Below are 12,475 nucleotides of genomic sequence, written 5' to 3'. Positions count from 1 at the left end.
TTTTGCTGTTTTTATGAGGTTCATTTTCTTTCTGAGGTACCTGGTCGCAGTTGGAATTTTTATACTTCTTATTTAATCATGAAACTTTGAACATGCAAATACTTTTGCCAAAAGTTCTTTCTCAATTTGAGCATATTGCATTTCAGTTTGGGTAAGAGTTCTAGATGCATAGGCTACTAGTCTGCCTTCTTGAAGAATAATTGTGCCAAGATCAAATTTTGAAGCATCACAGTTACTGGTTTATTGACATCATAATATCTTAATGTAGGTGGGGTGGCAATTTTCTGCTTAATGTCTTCAAATGCTCTCTGGTGCTGTTCCAAACAAGACCATGTAATGTTTTTGCACATCAGCTCGGTGCTGTCAGCTCACTGAAGTCTAGTATAAATGTGCCTAAATAGCTGACTATACTAAGAAAACATTGTAGAGCCTGAACATTATATGGTGCTGGCATCTCTAGAATGGCTGCTTGCTTTGACGGGTCTGTTCACAAGCCAGTGCTAGTAAATAAATTACCTACATATGTAACTTCTGGTAGTCTGAATTTGCACTTCACAGGATTAAGCTTCAATTCATTTCATGTGCTCTGTCTAGAACTTTCCTGAGGTTGCTATCATGCTCTGCTTCACCATTGCCTTCAACCAATAAATACTCTACTATTATGGCACAAGGATAACCTGAAAAAATTTGCTCCATTGCATGCTGAAAAACGACACTTGCAGAATTTATTCCAAATGGCATCCTGAGGAATCTATATCTTCCAAATAGGGTACAGAAAGTAGTCAGTAGTGAAGATTTGTGATCAAGTATCACTTGCCAAAATGAACTTTTTGCATCCAAGACAGAAAAAACAGTGGCATTTGGTATTAGGGCTGCGACTTCCTCGACTGTACACATAGGATGCTGTCTCTTTATTTCTTTGTTCAAATCTTTTGGGTCAATGCTTATTCTGATTTCATCTGAGTCTTTTTTGTGGGCTGCTACCATGGACAACACCCATTCATTTGGTTCTGTAACTAAACAAATTACACCTTGCTGCACCATTTTATCCAACTGAGCTTTGACTTTATTCTACATAGCTATCAGAATTTTTCTTGCTGGTCTGACCACGGGACTAACCTCTGGGTCTAACTTCATAAAACACAGAACTGGAAGTGTGCCTAACCTGTCATCGAAAACATCAGCATACTCTTAGAAAATAACTTTAGTAGAATTGGAACTGAGACATGTGCTTATATGATGAACTTCTTTGGTAAAGGAAAGCAGATTAATTCTCAAACTGTTTCTGAATAATGATTGCACAGGTCTTCAGACTACATAGAATAGCAAGCTGTAGCATTTCCTAGCCAAATAACATGAAAGCACTATTGAGCCTTTGGTTTGAATTCTTCACCTCCATAAGCAGTGAGTTTCGCACAACTGGGCACATTAAGTTGCTCACCAGTTCTCACCTTAGCAAATGTGTCTGCCGACATAACATTACACTTTGAACCAGTGTCTACTTTGAACTTGGTGGATTTACCATTGATCTGGACAGTACAAAACACTTCATTCCTTGCCAACAAATTTACTGCATCAACCTTTTCACCAATTACTGATATACCATCTACGTAGAAAGTAGGGTTGCAGCTATCTATCTAATCAACTTGCTTTTTAGGTGACCCTTCTTTATAAATGTGTGAGGTTTACTTGATTTGCAAAACTTTTGAAAATGTTTCCATTATTTACACTTGTGGCATTGCTGACCAAATGCCACTTTTTTCTTTTAGACTCATGATTAGCACCACAATTGCAACAGTTAACAATAAAGCAAATTTTGTTTTTTGCTGACTCACCCTTGTACTGCACTGAGCATGTCCTTTTCACTGAACTAGTCTTAAAACTTGCTGTAAAACTACGGTTTTTACCTGCCACACCTGCAGGAGTTACAACTGCCATGTGCTTAGATTTGCTTCTACTAGCCATGTGTTACATACTGTCTACACTTGCTCTGGAGCCTGCTGAAATCATGCTTTTATCACTTGCATGCATACCTGTGTACCTTTCTGTAACTTTATTGATTTGATAAATCTCAGTAGCTTTGCTCAGCATTGTCACTGTCACAAAGCAAAATCTTTCTCACTGCAGCACTATTGATACCACACACAAGCCTGTCCTTTATTAACTCATCCTTTAAATCATGAAACCTACATATTTTAGCTTTGTTTCTCAGATCAGTAATATAAGCTGCAAATGTTTCTCCTGGCTTTTGATATGTTGTGTAAAACAAATGCTTCTCTAATGTAAAATTAGTCTGGGGGTTGAACATTTCCCTTAATTTGCATTTCAAACACTCTGGGTCTTCCCTTGATTCAGCCTGTACAGCAATATGATGGTTTTCCCCTTCTCCTTCATACACTGCTGGTGCATACACAAATGAAGGCTCTATTTCAATGACCTGTGACCAAGATAAGTCTAGCAAAATGAATGCCCTGGTGTGCGCATCTTTGTCAGAATAAGCTGCTTGTATAAAAAATATCATACTCTTGCTCAAATATTCTCCAATCCTCTGCCATATTCTGATCAAATACAAGTGGTGATCGTTTTTGAAATCCATCAGCCATGACAACAAATTATAGTAAAACACAATGCAACTCAAGTCAACTTAAAATTATATGAACATGCACACATAAATATATATGCCAGAACTTGTAACTATGCCCAATAGCACAACACGCCCCTGAATAACTGAACTTTGCAAAATAAGTCTCCTGAGCATAAGAATATTCTTGAAATCACTGTACTGTAAGAAATCATCTCTTATCAGTGTAAGAAACATTTCAAGATAGATGAACTGTGCGAAATAAACTGGGCAGAAGCTCAGAGTAAAAAACATTTCAAAGTAGCTGCACTTTGTGAATAAACAGTACACAGCACACTGAAACTTTCCCAAAATGGCTGCACTTTGCTAAATAATGCTGTACAGTGCAAGAAACACTCTGTAATGGTGGCACTCTGCAATAGACAGACCTAGCACAAGTAACTTTTCAAAATAGCTGCATTTTGACTGCACTTTATGAAATAGTTGTACTTTGTATACAATAAACTCTTTGAATAAATGCACAGTAATAAACACACACTGTAAGCACTTTTACACACTTTGAGATGCTTCAGATAACTCAGGTTATACCCTGAATAGTTTCAATCAATGTAAAATAGTAGTTTATGCCAAAATATAGTATATTGCCAAAAACATGCAGTCACCTTCCTTTATTTATGCTTAATGTGCTCTTTTTGTCCATTATTATATATTTGTTTTGTTTGTTTAATCTTTTTTCATGCCCATTATACTTTTCTTGTGCTTGTTTTACTCTATAAACATGCTCGTTTTGTAATTCTGAGGTAATTCCAAACCCCTTATGTGCTTTTCTGGCAATTGCTTTATCAAATATCTTAATTTTAAACATTTGATTTAATTAATAAACTTTTTGTGCCTCTCACTTGCTTAATAGTGTATTCTGTGCCCTTGTAATACTCCATTCTATCTTTTTAATAAAATAAATTGTTCATGCAAGTTTTCATTACCTTTAGTTCATTACTGGCCATTTTTTGTACTCGGTTCACTTAGTTTACCTTCACTGTTAACTCTGCACCTCACAGCTCTGTAAAGCAGTCTCTGGAATCTCGGTTCTGACACCATGTCGCTCGTTTGGTCAGGATAATAAAGCAGATAAACATCTGTTGGTTCTGTTCAAGCAGCTTTATTATGTACAAACACATCAGAAGTGAGTCTTAATAACTTAAACTTAGATAGACTTCTAAACAAACTAGCTATCACACTCATGCATGCTCACTGTCTGGCTGCACTCTCAAGGATAACTTAGTACTAGTACTGGTTACAGAACTCTGAGGCCAGGAGACAATGGGGGAGGAAAATGCTAACAACTTTAATGGACTCAGTTTGCAGCATTTCAAAGGAGTTACATGGATGGCTAGCTATGTTTGCTTCATTTCTTTGTAATAACACTGAAAAATAAATATTAAATTATACTTACCTTCACATTTTTCTTGTTGACCAGTGAAGTTAACTGCCCCTGAGAGTCTCTTAAATCCAGAATTGCATGTGCAGTAATAACTTCCAATGGTGTTGTGACATTCTGCATTTTCAGGACAGATACTGGAACTACATTCATCTTCATCTGAAAAGATAGTGAACATGTAAATGTAGTAGGCATTCTCAAATACGCAGTGTTTACTCACTTTTCAAAGGGCCTTTCTCTCCATGAGTTTATATGATATTTACAGTTATTAGTACAATAATGTGATGGAAGAATGAAACACTAAAACAAACAAACAAAAAATAATTAAATTCAATCATACTGCTGTGTGTGTTCTGAATTCCTAAATTAGAGACCTTAGTGGCTAGTCTCTAAAGCTGGGACAGAAGGCTTACGATACATGAGGCAGAAAGACAGTGATGTTTTTCCATTGAAGCTTTAATCAAGAGCCAAGGCCCAATCTGGCCACTTGACATAAATAATTAAGTTGTTTAACTGCTTATAGGTACATTAATTCAAATTTTAATTGAACAAAACATACTAACTCTTGCTATGACTTAAAATGATATACACATTCCCTGGGAGTCAGAAAGGGTTAGTGCTGGTGATAAGCTCTACTGCAAGAGGACAACCCTTGTGGTGACCTTTTCCATTTCAGACACTGCCCCGCCATAGTGATTTTACATGGTTGAAAGAACTGTTATGGTGTGTCATCACAGTGGTTATATTACAGTGAGGTATTCCAGTGGAGCAGCTAATGCTAATTAGTTATAGGCTCATCAAAATGTCTGTTGAAGAGATTTACTCTGCCGAGGGATTTAGTGAATCTCTTGGCTGCATAAATTAACACAACTAAAATGCTGCAATCCTTCACTATCCTCAGTGGGAGAGACCGCACTGCAGGGAAGTTTATGAAGCTAGCTAAAAAGTAGTGAACAAGTGTGTGTGTGTGTGTGTGTGTGTGTGTGTGTGTGTGTGTGTGTGTGTGTGTGTGTGTGTGTGTGTGTGTGTGGTGTCTGTAAGTGTGTATTTATGTATTTATGTATGTCTACATGTGTGAAAGAGAGTGACCAAGGGGGGTGCATCTTCCAACACAATGCACAACCTACCAGTGGTAATTACTGATGAAAAGTCTTGTTTAGCTTTGGCTTTAATTCTGGGTGATTCTGAGACATACATGCCCCTTAACTGCTATTTATACAACAGCATAAACTAGACCCATCTGCAGTTGGCAGTTTATGGAGCCATAGCCTTTGTCTTTATATCACAGGGATTATTCTTCATATATTGATTTTTGTAAAACATTACTCTAAACTAATCAGTCATGAGACCATAACATATTGGAACCCAGTAGAATATTTCACTGCATTTATCTGCATTCCATAAAGCCCATGCAGTCTGTCTATACTTGTGCACATCTTTCCACCTGCTGAAATTAAAAATAGATACAAATGTTTGTGAAAGGTAGGTAGATCTGGTCTAAAAACACCTGTACATGTAATTAGCATAACGTTTGCATATAAACCCTACCACTGTGAATAGGATTGTGGGATACTGCTCGAAAAACAAATACAAAAAAAAAATATAAAGATTAACAAAATGATGCAAAAATGTAAGCATATTATCATGTCTTTATTGTGACATGACTGTGTTTTTACTCAAACTTTTTACAAGTAGACAGTGATAACGGTAGTACTACACAGACAACAATGATCATGACTACTAAAATTACTTTTTGGCAAAAAATAAATTAATCTACAAATGATAACCATGTCTATTATATAACTTGACATTATTAGAATTCAAAACCAAATTGGCTATGCAATGTTATTTAAACAATCTTCCTCATAAAGTTCCCAGGTTCATAGGTTCATAGGTAGGTACTAGGCTATCTGCCCAAGGGCATTTATAAGCCTAGCCACAGTGTGTCGGCTTTCGCCACCCCATTGATTAATTAACTGATCGTCTGTCAAGCAGAGCAAATGAAGTGATCCCAGGAGTATATTTTCTAATACCCATCCACTCGTCAAGGTTTCTCTTGAAGAGTGTTAGTAAGGGGCTCTGAATGATGTAATTTGGAATTTTGTTCCAAAGCATGGGGAGTCTCTGTGACAGGAATCTATCCCTCCAGCATGTTCTGTTTATCGTTGTGGCGAGGTTTAGCTCACTAGAGTGTGTGGCTTGCAGTGATTTGGATTTCTTTAGGTGGAGCATGTCCATCAATTCTGAGTTGGACATGGCTTTGTAAGTCAGGCAGAGATCACCTCTGAGTAAGCGATATGCCACTGAGTACAGCCGGAGTTTTTTCAGCCGGGCTGCATAGGACATATGTTTGAGGCCAGTAATCCTCTTAGTGAGGTACTTTTGTGGTCTTTCCAGCTGTTGGAAGTGCCTTGTGAGGTACATCCCAAATGGGCCATTGTACTCTATGATGGATCTAATGAGTGACAAGTAGAAGGGCACTATAACCTCTTTATTTCTAGATGCGAACCCTTTAGTAATTAGATGGGCTACATAGAAGGATTTCCTAACTACTTTGGCAATATGATTGTCAAAGGAGAGATTGCTATCTACCTGGGTCCCCAGATCTCTTATTACCTCTTCTGTATTAAGGGGGCTGCCACCTATGTGGTAAATCGTCGGTGTTTTGTTTTTCCCAAATGGGATGACTATGCATTTATTGGCATTTAGCTTGAGGCCATGACTTTGACATCAGGTGTCCGTCTGAGTAAGGCCCTTTTGGAGGATGTCCGTGACAGCCAGAGAGACAAATATGGCTCCCAGTTTGTAGTCATCGGTGAACTAGGTTAGCCATAGTCCTCCTGTGTTTGCCTGTACTTCTGAGAAGTATATGCCGAACAGTAGGGGTCCCAGGACCGATCCTTACGGGACACCACTTGTGACTGGTTTAGAGTTGGACCTGGAGCCCACTATTCTTACTGTGTGAGTTATGTCTTTAAGTCAGTTGGCAACCCATCTCGTGATGTAGGTAAAATAACAAATCCATTGTACATAACATCAGATAACAATTTCAGAAAAAAATCAAAAGTCGTTCTTAATAGAATAGGAAAATATTTCAAATATCAGGCAACGTTTTTAAAATATTCAGATCTTGGTTAAATTTCTGTATAAATTTGAGTGTGTGTGTGTGTGTGTGTGTGTGTGTGTGTGTGTGTGTGTGTGTGTGTGTGTGTGTGTGTGTGTGTGTGTGTTGTGGGAAACATTTTTTTTATACTCTTCTTCTGGAACAATTTTTCAACATTTGAACATAATTGCACAAGCAACAAAACTCAACATTTAACCTGTCTCATACTGTTGGTAATATGTTTATCATGTTATAATCACAAACTCAGACAAAATTCTGTGTCTGACTGATGTGGGAGTAAGGATCTACTTACCCAGATAGCTGTGGCTATGATCTTGTGGTAGTACTGCTGTGTGATATGGGACAAGATCAAAGGATATGCAAATACTCTGCTTCCTTTCCAGGTCATTTCCAGCACAAACCATTATTAGAAAAATATTCTTTGGTTTTAGAGTCAGGTGGATTGGTTTTAGAGTCAATCTCTGTGGGATGTAATGCCTCCATGTGTCACACAGCATCTTGTTCAGCAGCACATCTTGTGTATTTCTGGGGAGTTGCAGTTTCCACTGTAGGGAGCCTAAGAATGGATCTAACATGATGTTAAACTCTCCTGCCACAATAACAGGGAAGACCACTTCTCCCAATTGCAACACTGCTTCATGGAATGTACACAAGAATTATTATTATTATCCTCTGTGGCAACATAAACATTTCCTAAGAGAAGTAATCTGTTACTGTCACTTTAACTGTAACTCATCTTTGCTCTTTATATGTCCCTATTTCTTCTCATGTCCATTTGGTATACCTATCAACTAAGACAGCCACCACTCTTTTTGTGGAACATGCTCCACTTACTGCCACCCACCATGGCCAGTACCTATTAAGCACTAATTGCACCCACCATGGCCAGTACCTGTTAAGCACTTACTGACACCCACCATGCCCAGTACCTATTAAGCACTTACTGCACCCATTATGGCTAGTACCTATTGATACCTGACTGACTATATAATTTCAGCTTTAGTTCATGTATAAAAGACACTTTTAGCTTTTCTTCCTGAATAAGCCACAATAGGTCCTGCACTCATTCCTCCTATGTACTAGGATATCCTAGTTGACCATGTTGTGTTGTTTGCCCCCTGCCATGATTTCATTTTCTGTGGATGTGCAAATTAATTATTTGCTTGTTCTATTCCTATATATGAACATTATCAGGAGAATCAGCAATTTGTTCTTTCAAAATAAGGGATAAAATTAACGTTAAAATGTGAGTATGTCAGCACTCCACAGTGTTTCCAATGTAGACTAAGTTTCCATAGTGACTATTAGAACAAAGTACATACTTCTCGACCCTTTTGAGATGGCTTCAAAATAATAGAATAACATGTCTCCCTTTGCATAGTGAAAATCCTTTGAGAAGAGTTAGGCTCGTAACCAGTCTTAATAAATAGATGTGTTTACCACACATTTATTATTACACTATTGGTTGCTACTCCCTAAGTAGCTCAAAGGAGGACCATAGTAACAGCAGCCCATACAACTCACAGGAGACCCTTTAGATTCTGAGCTAACTGCCATGCCCCATTGCTGAGTCTCCTGTTCATCCCCTTTACTAACACATCACAGCTGCGCATCCAACTCAGTAACACATGTGAAGCAAATAAACAAAAAGAACCATAGAGTGAAATGATAGAGCTCTGGAAAATCCCTCAACTTAAACAAACTGCTAAAGGGGAGCCATAGCAGTTGAAGAACTGCACCCATCCCTGAATTATCTGATTCAAACTCTTAAAAGGTGAACAACAATGTCAATGTGAAAACAATGCCAAACCTGTGTAGAAATAATCCTTTCAATGTAATACTCAATCTCTAGGAAAAGAGTCTATCGTGAATCATAAACCCAACCTACACAGATACAGGTTAAGCACTTCTTTCTGTCTCTTAATTCAATACAGACTTCTTCAAAACCAATTACCTGTTATACCTTTGTGCTACTGTTTATAATGGCAATCATCTACGTCAGTTAAATCAATTATTAAATCAATTACTAAAGTCAATCATTAAATCAAACTGTCATAAAATACTTTTAAAATGCACTTGCAGTAATAAAAGTATTAGAAAATCTTTTATACTTTTAAAACCATGTACATACAACGTGAATAATAAGTAAGTAAACACCTTGAGATAAAACACCAAAAGACACTCTCTTGTGTTTTCTATATTAAACAAAACTATATTATTAAATCATTTCTGCATTTAAAGCTTAAACACAACTGCATGAACTCATTTGTCTAAAATAAACCAATATATAAAGATTATAAAGACATGACCATTTTTGCTGTTATACTTTTTACAAATCCAAAGCTTGAAGCTTAAGTACACTAACTGTTCACACATGCTCATTTGGTCCTGGTGGGTCTTGAGAGTTGATGTGTAATTGCTATCTTAACTCTTTGGATTCTAAATATAGTGTCCCGCAGGCCACCTCTGGGGTTTCAGTTGACTTTCTCTCAAACTGCAGACATAAATTTAATGTGGATCTTACAATGCATAGTATGCTTGTAGAGGGCGTTATTCATATTTATCTTGTGTATATCGTAAGAGTGCTCATAAATCCTTCTATTCAGTGCCCTCTCTATTTTACCTGTATAATATGCATTACACAGATCAAAAACAGCAATGTAAACTATTCCTTTTGATGTACAATTACAACTGTTGGCTAATGGCACTCTTATTCTTGGTGTACATCAAATTATTTTGTGAGCTTCTAATATTAGCGAACATTGTTTACACTGTCTGTATTTTCTCATCCCCTGAATGACCTTTGAGTTTGTCAAGACCTATTTCTTAAAAATGTTTTTTAAATTTAAACCTTTTTATATAAAATAGTAGGTTTATCTCCCATTTGCTGCCATAATGTCTTGTCTGATTAAATAAACTCCAATACTTAGAAATTATCATTTTGACTTCTTTGCTAACAGGATGGTAACTGAGGATTAAACTTCTACTGAAATTGAGGTTAACTGATTTGACAGTTGGTGTCTCATATTGACCTATGATGGGAATAAATCTAGAGTTTCTTTATGAAAGTACTTCATCTCTTGTTTTTTCCATAAAGTTCACTGTGTATCCCCTTTCCATGAACATATTTAGAAATTGCCATATTCTGTGTACAGTTATGTATCCTCAGTAGTCATTCTACTAATTCTCACAAATTGCCGTTTTACAAGGGACTTTTGGTTTGAAAATTAAGGTGAGTTAGAAAAATGTAAGTATGACTTGGAGAAGGTGGGCTTCCTATATATGGAGGAATGTAGTTTTCCTTCTGTTTTGTAGCTCATGACATCTAAATATTTGACTGAAGACTCTCATACATCTTAAGAATGAAGTAGTGGAATTGATGTATGTTAGGAATTCATGTAGTCTACTTTTAGTGTCTGCCCATAAAATAACGATATTATCCAAATAACAGGTGTAGAGGGACCATCTGTTTTTGAATGGGCATTTAAATAAAATATGTTGCCCCGAGGGCCACATTACTGTATCAGCATATATAGCATATATTGGGGGCACATATTCCTCCCATGGCTAGACCGTGTATTTGTAGTATTCACCTTCAAATGCAACAACATTGTTCTCTAAAACTAATTCAATAAAGTTCATCATTATTGTATATTCAAATGCTGATACTGAGGAACAATACGTTACTGCGTCCGGAAAGCTGGCTAGTCCATGTGTTAACGGTATACACCCAAAGAGGTCTATAACATCTTTGCACACAATGAGGAAATTATTTGTATGTGGCTCCAAAGGTTACTGTCTCAAAAAATCCCATGAGCCTTTTAAGATGCAATTAAAATCATTGATGAAAGTTTTCAACATCCTATCTATGTATTCTGCCACCATAGGTCTCATGGGAGGATCTGAGATGTCTTTATGTACCTTTGGGATACCAAAGATAGTTGGTATTGTAGACTGTTCATTATGTAAAAATTCACAAGTTTTCAAATGTAATATACCAATGAATTAATAATTCCTCCAAATGTAAGTATTTTCCAATAGGCTAAGTTGACTTCATTAATTGACACTAATACATATTTTTTAACATCCAATAATATTTGTAACATCTTACCAGAATATTCTGTTGCATCCATTAATACATCTCCTCCTTTGTCTGGTCTGAAGATCCTAATAGACCTGTCATTTTTGAGAATATTTAAGACCACTCTTTCATCTTTAGTTAAGATATTATTGTAAGAATGAGTGGTTTGTCCTAGACAATGTATATCCCATCTACATAAGTTTTCAAACACATTAATTAAGGGGACATCAGGAGGGATAAAAGTACTGTTCTACGTTAATAAAACTGAGCTGGCCAAACTAGTACCATTAAAAAATACATATAGATTAATTTTCCTAAGAAATCATTTTAACTCCACAAGTGTGTCATTACATTTCGAAACAGGAGCAAAGGAAACCCCTTTTCAAATAGACTAAAATGTGCAACAGTGACCTTAACTTTGGAATATTTACCTTCTTATTTAATTATTCACATTAAGAAATTTGTATGTACATGGTTTTAAGTATAAAATATTTTATGATACATATAAAATTATGGCAAGTGCAAAATAACTTGACTAAGGATGTACCTTTGCAGGACGGATCTAGAAAACAAAGCTAGTTTTCAACAGAGGCTACAACAAGCAATCACTATTTCCCCTGGCTGATAAACATGTTGGAGAAGAGGAAGGTGATATGCTTGAAATGCCAGACTTTGTACCAGAGGAGTTACAGGTCATGGACATGTTAACATGGAAAGAAGAAAAGGAAAATGTAGTCGGAGACCTAAGAACATGGGTCAGTAATATCATCTCTTCTGACCATCATGAAATTCTTTTATGTATTATAGCTAATTACAAAAGGAATGTCTTCAAGCTCTAAAAAGGTAATCAGTCCCCTATATCTGCATTGATCAGACCAGTTATTGAGTATAATGTTCCCTACAGGATGTGCCACCTAAACATATCAAATGCTTAGAAAATTCATAAAGATTCCTAACCAAAAGGGCTAACAAGAGTCTAGAAGTTCTATCTCTTTATTCAACAATGTGACCCACTGTCATTGTTTAAACACAAACTAGATGACAGAATGAGAATTCACAAAGTTATTCTAGGATTGACTGTTAAACCCTTCTGGAAGAAAGTAGGCATGGCCTGAAGGAGGGATACTGACAAGATGTAAATGGTCATAACACTCAATGGGCTTGAAATATTTGTGAATATATAATCTACAAATCTGTGACTACAAGCCAGAATACATTAGCATAGCATACTATGGTAATATGGGGATCATG

General features: G+C 36.6%; 1 protein-coding gene across 5 annotated transcripts in view; it reads right to left on the bottom strand.

Moving 5' to 3' along the window:
• The window catches only part of LOC122812119 (adhesion G protein-coupled receptor E2-like), a 1,702,710-nt gene that overhangs the window by 981,017 nt on the left and 709,218 nt on the right, over positions 1–12,475 (bottom strand). For all 5 annotated transcript variants that reach the window (XM_044084406.1, XM_044084405.1, XM_044084408.1 and 2 more), the window contains exon 7: positions 4,035–4,178. In XM_044084406.1, the coding sequence (XP_043940341.1) occupies positions 4,035–4,178 (144 nt within the window). The remainder of the gene's footprint in view (positions 1–4,034; positions 4,179–12,475) is intronic.

The sequence above is a fragment of the Protopterus annectens genome, chromosome 9.part0 (genome assembly GCF_019279795.1).
Source record: "Protopterus annectens isolate FY-2018-M chromosome 9.part0, PAN1.0, whole genome shotgun sequence".
NCBI classification, from domain to species: Eukaryota; Metazoa; Chordata; order Ceratodontiformes; family Protopteridae; genus Protopterus; species Protopterus annectens.
The sequence above is the reverse complement of the archived record's forward strand: the minus strand, read 5'-3'. Positions and strand labels throughout refer to the sequence as shown.